General features: G+C 33.3%; 2 protein-coding genes across 2 annotated transcripts; one reads left to right on the plus strand and one right to left on the minus strand.

The window, feature by feature from the left end:
- Positions 1-81: 81 nt before the first annotated feature.
- LOC131655232 (endoglucanase 16-like) lies at positions 82-2122 on the minus strand. The gene is made up of 6 exons (XM_058925124.1): positions 1832-2122; positions 1318-1731; positions 1140-1217; positions 805-1063; positions 561-724; positions 82-480 (listed from the first exon to the last, which is right to left on the minus strand). The coding sequence occupies exons 1-6, from the start codon at positions 2042-2044 to the stop codon at positions 157-159; spliced, it is 1452 nt and encodes a 483-aa protein (XP_058781107.1). The 5' UTR covers positions 2045-2122; the 3' UTR covers positions 82-156.
- Positions 2123-13046: 10924 nt separating this feature from the next.
- On the plus strand, positions 13047-14371 carry LOC131660748 (protein OXIDATIVE STRESS 3 LIKE 1-like). Its single transcript, XM_058930058.1, has 2 exons — positions 13047-13385; positions 13560-14371. The coding sequence occupies exons 1-2, from the start codon at positions 13144-13146 to the stop codon at positions 14041-14043; spliced, it is 726 nt and encodes a 241-aa protein (XP_058786041.1). The 5' UTR covers positions 13047-13143; the 3' UTR covers positions 14044-14371.
- The last annotated feature ends 90 nt before the right edge of the window (positions 14372-14461 follow it).

Genomic DNA, 14461 nt, shown 5'->3' on the forward strand with positions numbered 1-14461 from the left:
TTCTTCAATAAAAAGAGAGCTTTTACTTAAAGAATTTTTTTTTACATTGACTAATCTAATCTCATGGACCACATTTAGTATGATATTTCCTCCCAACCACATTATTAACTATGTTGGCTTTAACACTAACATGAAGTGAAGTAAAGTTAAGTTAAGTTAACCCAAAGAAGCAAGTTTAGCAAGAGTTCCAACAGCAAGAGAATTAACATATGTGCAAGGTTCAGTCTTAGGTGAATCGGTTCGCTTATCATCGAACTTGTCGTTGATGTCAGGTCCACCAACAATGGCTCCAGTTAACTCATGTGGATTTGGTGCATCTCTTTGTAGCCATTTTCCAAAGCTCATTGGACAATTTATCACTTCATTCAGTGTCAACGTTGGCACTGAAGCACCTCTATGGTGAGCTTGTGTCGGCGGGTTTTTTCCAAATCCTACCATGTATGATCTTCCTTCTGGATTATTCCCCAATATGTAATCAATCTGTCAATTTGTGCCAATTTTAGTCATTCATTTTTATCTCTCAAGTTTTATGTGATAATATGAAATAAAATAATACTAACTTGTTTCTTAGCAAAAGCAAGGAGATGAGATGAGTCAAATTCTTTGCCTCCACATTTGATTTTTTGTCTATATTTGGCAAGCAAATCACTATAAACAGTGAACAAGTAAGATGTACTAGTGGCATATTGTGTGTTGGCTCCATCTCTCATATGAATAAATCCACCTGCATGAACCATATATATATAAACTATACTTGTTAAAAGACAATAATTAAATATAAACAAAAAAATGATATGTATTCACCTGGAGACAAAGTTATTTGATGGTAAGGACTTTCAGGAAGAACCGAACATATGTAATTTTCGCCGTGTAATTTGAATGTTTCAAGACCTTTCTGACCCTCAAAATGTAACTGAGTTAAAAGAACTTGAACTCCAGCGTATTTAAGGTCCCAGCTGAATTCAGAAACACTAGCACTAATTGCTTCTTCTTGTATATATTTCATGTATATTGGTTTCTTTGTTGCCATGTATAGCCATGTTGCTGCCCACATTAGTTCATCCTACATACATCCAAAAAAATATATATAATTGAATAAATATTAAAGCTTAATGAATTAGAAAATGTTAATTACATACATTATAGCCTGAATAGGAGCAGTAGAAGGGACATTCTCCATCATAGGTTGCTCTATGTGATTTTGCAAACTCGAAAAGCTGACAAGAAAGTGGGAGAAAAATTAAGGTTTCCATATTCTCATATATATCATATGTAACCAAAATACTATTATGTAAAAAGATACATAATCTTGCATACCAATTTTGCTTTATTGAGGAGACGGCGAGCATATCTACGATCGATGTGTCTAAAAACGATGGAAGAAGCAGCCATTGCAGCAGAAGTTTCAGCAGCAATCTCAGAACCAGGTGTATTAGTATCAATAACTTTAACAGATCTTTTTGTCTTCATTTTTTCAGGTGGAGCCCAACAGTTGTGATCATCAACTGGGTCTCCTACCTCAACATATAACCTATTTCTTCTAGAACTACATTTTAGAAAATAATCTGTGCCCCATTTAATTGCATCATGAATATTTCTCATTTCGTTTGTCGATTCAAGTTCGGTTTTGTAAAATATTGCAGCCCATGATAATGAAGTAACTGTGAATGCCATTGGTAGCCCATATTTCACATTGTCCCCTGCATCATAATATCCTCCAGATAAATCCACCTATTCAATTCAAAAAGTTTTAAACATTAGTCCAAATTATTCATTTTCTGTAACTTTGATTATAAATAAATCGGAAAAAATTAGAGACGAAGAAAGATACATTTGCGAGTTTGCCGTCGTTGACCGCAGAGTCTCCTCTCCAAGGGACTCTATTATTTGGAGGGAGTTTTCCTGATCTTTGTGCCTCTAAGAAGATAAGAGATTTTGTGAGAGCTTCCTTGTAATTAAATTGAGCTTTAACAAGTAACATGTCTCCTTGGAATAAAGTAAGCCATGATACAATGATGGCTAAATATAGGCTTTTAGTATCCATGAATTAGCTAAACAAAATTAAACTCTTTGAAAAAAGTTGTGGAAAGGTGGTGAGGTATTGTGTTTGTGAAATGCACATTGTGATTGAAGGTTGTTTATAAAGAAAAAATGTAAGGAAATTGTTATGTTTATGGTTGAAAAGTTGTTTCAATATTGTTTTACAATGAGTCAAGGAGTTGTAACAACTAATTAATTTAGGTGTTCGGTTATACTGTTTGATTAATTTAGGTGTTTGGTTATATTGTATGATTCTGATAGCGGGAAAAGTAATATATTAGTTTTTAGAAAACAAACTAGGGAGATAGAGGGAGAGAGACCTGAAGTTTTTTTTTGGTCTTTTTTATTCATTTAACCTTTAATTTTTTTATTACATATGCGTAGGAATAATTTTTTTAATAAATATGATATTTGTATCTCATCACACCCGTCCGAGTATCCTCTAAATAGATATTTTAGAATTTTGGGATATCCATGGATATCCGTAAATATCATTATTTAATTATTTTAAAAATAATATAATTAATAATTAATTTTTTATCCTTATTAAAGACAAAAAATATTTTTAAATTTAACCAATAATAATAATAAAAATAAATTACATGCATTTTATTTTTTCTTTTATCAAATAAATAAATTCAATAAAATAATAAAATAATAATAATAATAATTACATATTCAACTAAATAATCTTAATAATAATAATAATAATAATAATAATAATAATTTTATATTAACAAATTAATATTTAAGTAATTTTGCTAATTATTAACCGATACAAATACCATTAAATTTATGTCTATGTTCGTAAGGAAATGAGTGATTAAATATCTGTTTATTTTATCCGATGCTTCTGGGTCACAAGAGAGGGAGACACCACATCTCAACCCAAAACTTTAAGGTGTTAGGAAAATGAGTCATCTCTCTTATAAATCCAACATTTCACTTATTCATAGGCAACGTGACTTTAATCACTCACACTTGCACCCGGCATTCTCCCCCATAGGTATGAGTCCCTCGCATTCTATAATAGGATCCAGAACTGTCTCAAGTTTTTGGAGGTTCTGTGTAGGTTAATCACAATTTAGCAAGAACAAAAATAAATAGAGATCCTATATAATCACGATTTAACCTAACAAATATTTTATGAGGGCCCATTTAGCCATAAGTTAACCTTCAAAATTTTGAGGCCATGTGCGATAGGCCGTCTTGCACTCCCTCAAAGACGGTCCTAGTAGGATCCAACTCCCGCTCCTCCATCAAGCCGAACCACGACTCTTTATCATTGGTGAGGAATCCGAGAGAATCAGGTGCACCAATTGGATCAATATTTTAGGACCACAAGAGAGACACCACGTCTCAACTCAAAATCTCAACCCAAAACCTTTAAATAGATCATCTCTCTTATAAATCAAACATTAAACTCATTCATAAACAATATATGACTTTAATCACTCACACTTAACCATGTATCACACTCCCTATATCTGTCACATTAATTAAAATCTTATGTGTCAATTTCAAGATTTTATCTAACAATAAATTTACAAAATTGCACCTTTTCACTTCAGCTTCTATTCTAAAAGTCATATATTACAAAAACTTTATTATTACCTTTTCAGCCAAGAATTACTCATAATTAAACACAAATCTCACCCTTAATTTCTGAATTTAATATTAATCATTTCTTACTCTCTTTTAATTATATCATTTAAGCTTCTAACTTTTATCTATGTTGTGTTACATGTCCTTTTCTATTTTTTTCTTTTATTTAATCTAATATCTAAAAACAATACTATTTTATAAAATAAAAAAAATAGCATAAAAATAAATGAATGACACCATTCAAAAATAAAATAAAGTATTTGATATCTAAAAAAAATCAAAATAAAAGAATATTTAAAATTCTTACGGAGTTTAATATGACAATAATAAATATTTTAAATTATGCAAAATATACATTACTAATTAATCGAAATTTTAAAGAAAAAAAGCATAGATTTTTTTAATTATAAGGATTTATGTCTAATGACAAAAATAAAATATTACTCCCTCCGTTTTTTATTATAAGTCGTTTTGGAAAAAAAATTGTATTTTAATATAAGTCGCTTTACAATTCCAATAAATAATTAATGTTATTTTTCCTATTATATCCTTAAATATTTATTATTCTCTCTCCTTTTAATTATATAAATTTATCTTCCACATGTCATTAATGAAGGATAATTTTGTAAAAACCTTCATAATTTCTCATTTTCATACAACAATTATTATTTTTCTTAATCTGTGTGAAAAGTCTAAAACGACTTATAATAAAAAACGGAGGGAGTATATTTAGACCTCCTCAATTATATGCATTATTCCTAATTTTTATCAATAATAAATGTACTTAGACTAAAAAAACACATTACCCAGACAATTAATTCATTTTAGCCCGATATAAAATTAATTAAAAGATTTAAAAACATTTTGAATTCTTCTGTAAATAAATTTAAATATAAAAGTTAATATTTGAATAATAAATAGGACAAAACTTATGTACATTTCTTTAGGTGTGGTTCTTACTATTTTCCAATGAAAATATTGTTGGAATTAGACTCTCAAACCTTTGAGTAATTCCTTATCGTTAAAGATGACAATGAAGAAAATAAGAACAAAAGTAGGATTAGGGTTTGCGGAAATTAAAAAAGAAGAAGAAAGTATTTTCTGCAGAGTTTCTCTCTGCCCACAAACTGTGAAAATTCTGTTATTCACTTTCAACTGCAACTTCTGTGAATACAAGATAATGACTTGATTACAAATAATGAGGGTTACTCCCTATTTATAGATTTAGGTTAGCCTTCTCCCTAAGCCAAAGCCCAAAACTATAAAAGCCCAAAATACCTATTTTGGAACTGAATCAAATCTAATATATTTTAAATCTAAATCAAATCTATCTAGATTTAAAAACAAACTTATGTGTAACAAACTGTTACACACTATTTGTGTAACAAACTTTTACACACTTCGACACACCTTGTGTTCGAGTAACAACCTGCCTCGACACAAGGAATTACAAATTAACACACCACCTAATTCATTGTGTCTAAGTTATCCACATTCATCATAGCTCTTAGTCTTCTGAATATTTCGACCAGCACTCCCTTCGTCATGATATCTGCAATCTGATTCTCAGTTATGCAGTGTTCCAAATTCATCTTCCCTTTAGCTACCTGCTCTCGAAGATAATGGAATCTCATTTCGATGTGCTTGCTTCGACCATGTGCTATCGGGTTCTTCGCCAGATTAATAGCTGACATGCTGTCGATCTTCATGGTAATTGCTCCATGATCTTTCCCTGTTATCTCTTCGACCAAGTTCACCATCCACGTTGCTTCGCATGATGATAATGCCACTACTGGTTCCTTTCTCGAACTCCAAGCAACTGGTGCACCACCTAGCATAAACACATTTCCTGCTGTGGATTTTCGATCCTCAGCATCACTACACCAACTGGAGTCGGTGTACCCCACTAATTTGCATTCTTTTCCCTTATCAGCTGCAGGAAACAGAATGCCATAGTCGAGAGTTCCTTTCAGATACCTCAGTATCCTCTTCGCCGCTGCTAGGTGCGATACCTTTGGCTTCTGCATGAATCTACTTATCATACCTACACTGTATGCTAAGTCAGGCCTTGAGTGACAAAGGTATCTCAATGACCCAATAAGTCTTCTGTATTGGGTTAGGTCGACATCCTCTTCATCTGGGTTCTTCGACAGTTGCAATCTTGTTTCAGCAGGTGTCGAAGTCGAATTGCATTCTTCCATCTCAAATCTCTTGAGAATTTCACTTGCATATCTTCTTTGGTGTATCATCAAACCTCTACTACTCTTGTAGAATTCGATGCCAAGGAAGTATGAAATTTCGCCCAAATCTGACATTTCAAATTCCTTGCTGAGATCACCTTTGAAGTCTTCGATCTCTTTCTTGCAGCTACCTGTTATCAACAAGTCATCGACATAGAGACATAGTATAAGCAATTCACTCTTGCTTCTTCTTACATATATCCCATGTTCAGTTGTGCACTTCACAAATTCTTTCTCCCTTAGGAACCTGTCGATCTTCTTATTCCAAGCTCTTGGAGCTTGCTTCAGTCCATACAGAGCTTTATGCAGCCTGTACACTTTTCTCTCTTCGCCGTGTTTCACAAACCCAACTGGTTGTGCAACATAGACTTATTCTTCCAAGGGTCCATTCAAGAATTCACATTTAACGTCCATCTGACACATGTGCCAATTGTTCATGTTCGCCAGACCAACAACCAACCTGATCGTTTCGATCCTGGCAACAGGTGCAAAAACCTCATCGAAGTCAATTCTTTCCTTCTAAAGAAATCCTTTCGCCACAAGCCTTGCCTTGTGTTGAGTCAATTCACCTTTGGGATTACACTTCACCTTGTATACCCACTTCACATCAATTTCCTTCTTGCCTTGAGGCAATTCGACAAGTGACCAAGTATTGTTGTCTTCGATGGACTTCAATTCTTCATTCATAGCTTTCACCCACTTTGAATCCTTCAATGCCTCAGTTGCATTGACAGGTTCGACATCTGCGTAGAAAGCGTAATGTACCAGCTCACCTTCATCATTGACTACATCATCTGATGTAATCACACATTCTTGCAACCTTGCAGGCATGTGTCTTGTTCTCTGAGGTCTGCCTGTGCCTGCATCACCTCTAACTTCTTCTTGTAGAACTTCTTCTCTTTCGACTTCAGTAGCTGGTTCGTCATAAAAAATTATCACTGAATCCTTCTTGACATTTTCAGTCCAATCCCATTCTTTAAGCTCATCTATGATCACGTCCCTACTGATCACTACTTGCTTGTTCACTGGGTCGAACAACTTGTATCCTTCAGTTGAATGATATCCTATAAGAATCATTTGACTCGACTTGTCATCAAGTTTTCTTCTTAACTGATCTGGCACATGTCCATGTGCTATAGATCCAAATACCTTCAAATGACTCAAGCTAGGTTTCACACCAGACCAACATTCTTCTGGAGTAATTCCTTCTAGCTTCTTTGTCGGACATTTGTTTAGAATGTATGTTGCAGTCAACACTGCTTCTCCCCAAAATTCTTTAGGTAAATGTTTGCCTTTCAACATACTTCTCACCATATTCATGATGGTTCTATTCTTTCTTTCTGCAGTTCCATTCTGTTGTGGAGTGTAGGGTGGCACCACCTCATGCACAATCCCTTCTTTGTCACATAACATGTTGAAGTCTTTCGACACATATTCTCCACCACCATCAGTTCTCAAAACCTTGAGCTTTCGACCACTTTGTCTTTCGACCATAGATTTGAACTTGACAAATACCTCGATCACTTCACTTTTCTTCTTGATCAGGTAAGTCCATAGTTTTCGACTAAAATCATCTATGAATGTAACAAAGTATTTGTTACCTCCATTCGAATCCACCTGGATTGGTCCACATACATCAGAGTATATGACATCAAGGATTTCCTTCGACTTGCTTCCTGCATCCTCGCTGAAGCTATTCTTGTGTTGCTTTGCCTGCACACATTCTTCACACACTTCTCTTGGAATGTCGATTTCTGGTAACCCTAAAACCATACTTCTTCTTTTCAACTCTCTGATGTCATTGAAGTTGAGATGGCCTAGTCGATAGTGCCATATCCATTCATCTCTGCTAGCTGCAGTTGCAAGACACTCGTGCTCCATCACATTGAGTTCGATCTTGAAGGTTCTATTCTGTGACATAGGAGCCTTCAAGATTAACCTCCCACTTGCATCGACAACTCTCATCATCTTGTCTTCGATCGAAACTTTGTAATTCTTTTCGACCAACTGCCCAATGCTGAGTAAGTTGCTCTTCATGCCTGGTATGTACAACACATTGGAAATTACTGACCTCTTTCCATCTTTCCTCATAATCATTACATCACCAATACCTTCAGCTGCTAGAGTATTGTCATTTGCAAATTTCACCATGTTCTTTATTGAGGGTTTTATGTTGACAAACCAATCTTTTCTTCCAGACATATGCGATGAGCATTCTGAATCCAAGTACCATTGGTCCTTGAATTTATCTTCATCCTTTGTTGTGACCATCAACAACATCTCTTCTTCTTCTTGTTTTGCAAGCTTTGCATCACTTTCTTGATTTTTATTCTTTTCTGGACAAGTTGTCGAATAGTGACCATACTTCTGACAGTTGAAACATTGAATGTGACTCTTATCAGGCTTTCGACCACCACCTCTTCCTCTACCTGCAGCACCACCTCTTTGGTTGCCTTGGTAAGAGGGCTTTCTCTGATTCGACCAATTTCCTTCTTGCTGATTTCTACCAGTCGAATTGTTGTAGCCACCTCTACCTTTATTTCCAGTCCAGCTTCCTTTGTCTTTCTTTTCGTTTGCTGACTGAGCCTGCAGAGCCACATCGCTCTTCGACTTGCCTGCAGCTCTTTCAGCCATTCTTTGTTCATGAGATTCAAGCGTCCCTTGAAGCTCTTCTTTTGTTAATTTCGACAAATCTTTCGATTCCTCTATGGCTACCACGACATGGTCGAACTTAGGGGATAACGACCTCAAGATCTTTTAAACAACAGCTCTTGTTGTTAATACTTCTCCACATGTCTTGATTTGATTAACTAGTTTCGTAACCCTAGTGAAGAAATCAGTTACGCTTTCGCTATCTTCCATCTGAAGCAATTCATACGTTCTCTTGTGAGTTTGTAGCCTCACCTCTTTCACCTTTTCTGCACCTCCAAAAGATTTTTCAAGAATCTCCCAAGCTTCTTTTGAAGATTCTATATCACTAACCTTTTCAAAATTATCTGGACTCAGACATTGATGGATTATGAAGAGAGCTTTATAATCTTTCTTCTTCAATTCTTTATGTGCAGCCTTTTCTTCCTCCTTCGCACCTTCTGCAAGCGGTTCTATCCCTTCTTTTACAAGATCCCAAAGATCTTGACGATAGAATACAACCTTCATCTACTTGCACCAATTCTCATAGTTATCTCCTTTCAGAATTGGTAGTGTTGCTGGAAAATGCCCATTCGGATGGTTCATTGCCATCGCCATTCTTCTTGCCTTGAATCGATTAACCGGAACTCTAGATACCAGATGTTGGAATTAGACTCTCAAACCTTTGAGTAATTCCTTATCGTTAAAGATGACAATGAAGAAAATAAGAACAAAAGTAGGATTAGGGTTTGCGGAAATTAAAAGAGAAGAAGAAAGTATTTTCTGCAGAGTTTCTCTCTGCCCACAAACTGTGAAAATTTTGTTATTCACTTGCAACTGCAACTTCTGTGAATACAAGATAATGACTTGATTACAAATATTGAGGATTACTCCTTATTTATAGATTTAGGTTAGCCTTCTCCCTAAGCCAAAGCCCAAAACTATAAAAGCCCAAAATACCTATTTTGGAACTGAATCAAATCTAATCTATTTTAAATCTAAATCAAATCTATCTAGATTTAAAAACAAACTTATGTGTAACAAACTGTTACACACTTCGACACACCTTGTGTTCGAGTAACAACCTGCCTCGACACAAGGAATTACAAATTAACAAATATGACTAATATATTTAAATATCATTTAGTGAGTGTAAATATGAGAAATTTGTATAGGTGTAAGAGGAAATTATACACTTGTCATATTTTTATTGAAAAATAGTAAGAACTAGGCTTAAAGAATTGTACCTAAACTTTGTCCTAATAAATATCTTAAATTTGACACTATCAACATTATTAATCAATTAAAATTTTAAGAAAAAACAACATGCGTGAGTTATCGCTAATTACATAGACTTATTTCTAATAACAAATATAAAACGCTTTTGTTAACACCTTTTCAAATATTCATAAATATATATATATATATATATATATATATATATATATATATATATATATATATATATATATATATATATATATATATATATATATATATATATATATATATATAACAAATTTTTTATAAAGATTAATAGAATGAATGAAGTTTTAAAAAACACAACTACACAAGTCGGACAAAGATTAATAGAATGAATGAAACTGAAATAATTTTGTAAATGAAATTACCGTTGTAAACCTGATCATCTTGAACCTTATTATTTTATCAAGATGCGGAATTTTAGATGGCCTAAAGGATAAATCTCCGATGATATAAGACATATTAAATCTATTAATGCTAAAGGATCAAAAAATATTTAGATATCAAAAGTAAAAACTAATCTTCTTTTGGGGTGATAATAGGTCGTTTCAAATAGGTCGTTTCAAAGGCCAAATGTCAAATCAAAAAAAGGTGTGCAAAGCATAAGTCTAAAGATTACTCAAACAAAAATGATATGATGTCAAAGATTTCGATGAAAGTTGTTTCAAGGTTAAAGAATCATTTGGAAGGAAAGGAAGAAATGAATTTGAAAATTTCCTTTCGTATCAAACGATTCAAAAAAATGCAAAAGAAAGAAATTTAATTTCAGTTTTGAACTCTTCTCAAAGCTAGTTGTTGTTTAAGGTGAATCACTCGGTAGATAATAAACTCATAACCTTTAGTTGTTTCTATAAGATGCTAAACTAATGCCTAGTCAATTTATTTATTTTCTGTTAATCATTTGTTGAAAAAAATGAGTTTCCTAGCAAAAGAGCATAAGAAACTTTAAAGGGAAGGTGCCAAAAGTAAATATGGGATCCAAAGTCATTTAAAACCCAAAAGGAATCAAGAAGTTGATTTTCTTCACCTCTTAATCGATTAAACCTAACACTTAATTGATTGAAACTAATTATTTTTCAAATCTGACGCCGTCTAATTGATTAAGACCAAATATAATCGATTAGAAAATCAAATGTGCAACAAATCTCTATAAAAATTGATTTTCAATCAGAAACACTATTTAGAAATTTCATAATGACATTTTTTTCAAAAATACCTTTAAATGACGAGGAAGTTAAAGATAAGGATGTGTTTGTTTCGGTGCTAGAAAAAAGATTCATGAAAATTTGAGGTTGGAAATAATTATTCCTTTGTTTGATAAATAGGAAAGAAAAAGAATGCCTTGGAATAAATAATACCCACGACACGAATATAAGTTATTCATGAAATTTCAACTATTTATTCTCATGTCAAATAGCGGAAATCATATATTCTCATAGAAATAAAAAATAACCAACTCAAACTATCAACTTTCATATTATTTCAACTCATTATTTTATATTTTTAAAAATTTAAAATTATAAATAAAATAAATTTCAAAAATATTTCTTGAAACCTTCATTATTTACCAAACAAATAGGAATAAAACTTCTGGCATTAACATTCCTGAGATTGTAATTTAAATCCGTCAAACAAACGCATCCTAAGAGTATTTCTCTTGCCTATAAATGATATTTCGGTAGGTCGTCAGTTTACTCATGTATTTTTTCTTTCTGACTTGCGAGTCGTCCTTTTCGTCTGAGTCAATAATAGTCTGAGAATTTTTGACCAAGATCTTTGAAGTTACCTTACTTGTTTTTCCTGTTTTTAGAGGATATTATTATGTTGATGGTTGTTCTCATTACATGAGTTCTAGCTTGGTGCCCTCTGCTGATGGTGTTGGTTGTTAGTTCTTTTTGTCTTGTTCTTCCTTTTTAGATTATTTGGTAACTTTTATGTCTCTGTTTAACTTCTTGAGTTTCTTTCATGTTTTGGTGTATTTTGGACTTCCGGTTGAGATTTTTTTTAAAATAACCATTTGTTTTAAATTACCATCTTTTCAAAAATATTATCAAACTATTTGTTTTATATTTAAAATTTTTGTTAAAATATTTTTTTTTTTAAAATGAAATCACACAAGAGATAGCATGTGTGGCGCATGCTCCTAATGCTATAGTGCATGCACCATGCTCATTGGCATGACATAGGTGGATACACCATTTTCCGTGGCGCTTCAGTGAAAATTACAATTACAATGCATGCACCATGCATAGTGGCGTCTCCTCTGCATGTTCAATTTTTTTTATGTAAAAAATGGTTAGTTTGATAATATATTTGAAAAGGTAGTTGTTTAGAATTTTGTTAAATAAAAATGATTATTTAAAAAAATATCTCCGTTTGAACTTGTCTTTCTTTTTTCGATTTTTTTACCATTTGATCCAATATTTCATATATTTGATATAAAATCCAAGACCCGTTGATATATAAAACAGGTTGGCACAACAAATTTCACTTTTGATGATGACATGATACCTTAATTAATCTAAAAAATGTGGTTGAGAAAGATATAGGTTGTGAAGAGATACACGTTGAGCTTGGCTCTCACCGGTATCATTCAATTTCATTACATTGATTGATAGCATGGTCCCTCACCAACATTTGGTATATCCGAATCCTTTTTATTTCTATTCCCTCAACACTCATATACAACAACAACAACAAAAAACAAATACAATCTGTCAAAAAATATACAAAATAAATAATTATATGCTAATTCTGTTAAGAATGTGACATACAAATTTTCAAGGATAAAGCATTGTTAAGTCTAGGGCTGTTCAAAAAATCCAAGAACTGAACCGAACCGCCGAACTGAACCGAACTGAAGTTAAAATAACCGAACCGTTATGTATGGTTAGTGAACCAAACCATTATGCATAAACAGTTCTAGAACCGAACTGTAACTGAAACCGAACCGAATTGAAACTAAACCCGAACCGAACCAAAATTAAAAAGGAAAAATGCTTAAAATAATTTTAAATTTTTTTAAAATAAAAAATAAAAAATAGCTTAACGGTTCGGTTCTTTGATAAACGGTTCGGTTTGGGAAAAATTGCCTTCTAACGGTTCTGTACGGTTCGGATTTTCAAAATGGTATACCAAACCAATAATTTTGGTTCAGTTCGGTTCTTAGTAAATTGAAACGGTTCGGTTCAGTTCGAGTGAATTTTTATTATGGTTTAGTTCGGTTCGGTTCAGTTTTTCTTATGAACCGTACCATGAACACCCCTAGTTAAGTCCACAATATTGTTTTGTCTCTTATCCATATCTTTCTTACTCTTTCTCTATAAAGCTAGTGTTTGGTTTGATATTTTTATGAGAGTTGGTCTGAATGGTGGTTCCATTCAGCCTTTTGGATAAAATGAGAACAGAAGAAGAAAAGGCATGGTTGTTGGTAGAGGGTGAAGATGAGGATGACCAGTGCTCATCTTCAACTACATCGTCCATTGGGAAGGACAGCGATGAGTCAAAATGCGGTGACATAGACGATGAGAATGAGGTTCAGAATGCTGCGTATAAATATGATGAACCATTCAACATGATGGAATCACTCCAAGACCTTCTTCCGATCAGGTTCTCTAACTAGCTTTCGCAGATCACACATCCTTAGTATTCTGTGTGTTTGGATAAGTCCTCAAAAAAATTAGTGTAATATTATTTAGTTTTAGAATGAGTTTGGATTTAAGTATGTTTGTATGTTTTTACTCTGAAACTAATCTAACTTTATTTTGCGAAATCCATTGATAGGAAGGGAATCTCAAAGTACTATGATGGAAAGTCTAAGTCATTCATGAGTTTAGCGAATGCTGTTTCTTCATCATCCGTTAAAGATATTGCAAAACCAGAAAATGCCTACACAAGGCGGCGCAGAAATCTGATGGCCTTCAATCTTGTTTGGGAGAAAAATAGAAATTTTCTTTTGAAAAGTAACAATGGTGCAATTTCTAAGAGAACAATAAGCTTGGATAGAAGCACTGTGGCTCTTGCATTTGCAATGAACTGTGATAGCAGCAGTAGTTGTTCCAGCGAGGAATCAACGTCAAGCTCAAATCCTAGGTCTCCTCCACCTCTTCAACGAAGTCAAGTGTCTAGTGCAAGTTCAATACCAAGCTCTTATATTCAACAGAATTTTTCAGATTGGCAATCATTCTCACTGGCTGATCTCCAACAGTGTGATATAATTGAAATGAATTCCTCCCTGAGAAATGAAGCTGAGCATCTATCACGATGAACTAAATAACTCAACTATGACTGGACTTCTTTGGTTGAATATCTGTGTGCTTACCATTTATCTCTAAGTGAGTGAGCTGGTGATTGCACATGAAACTAATAATAGATCATTAAATCTTTAATTTTAGGGTATCTGTCTGTCATAGAATACGGCAGGCCATGCAAGCACTGACTCAATAAACACTGATTATTTATGTCATTTGTAATTGTTTTTTCTTGGATGTATTGGGTCATCTTCAGAATTTTAAGACATCTAGTAAAACGTTCATGGAGATTTGATATGGATAATATCGTAGAAAAAAAATATATGGAAATTTGTATTTAGTGAATCACTGTATCAACCTTGGCGTTTGAGTTTTTTAATACACATCATACTCGAAATGAAATTATACGCTTTTGTTGAATTTCTATCCTAACCA

The sequence above is a fragment of the Vicia villosa genome, linkage group LG3 (assembly GCF_029867415.1).
Source record: "Vicia villosa cultivar HV-30 ecotype Madison, WI linkage group LG3, Vvil1.0, whole genome shotgun sequence".
Classification (NCBI taxonomy): Eukaryota; Viridiplantae; Streptophyta; class Magnoliopsida; order Fabales; family Fabaceae; genus Vicia; species Vicia villosa.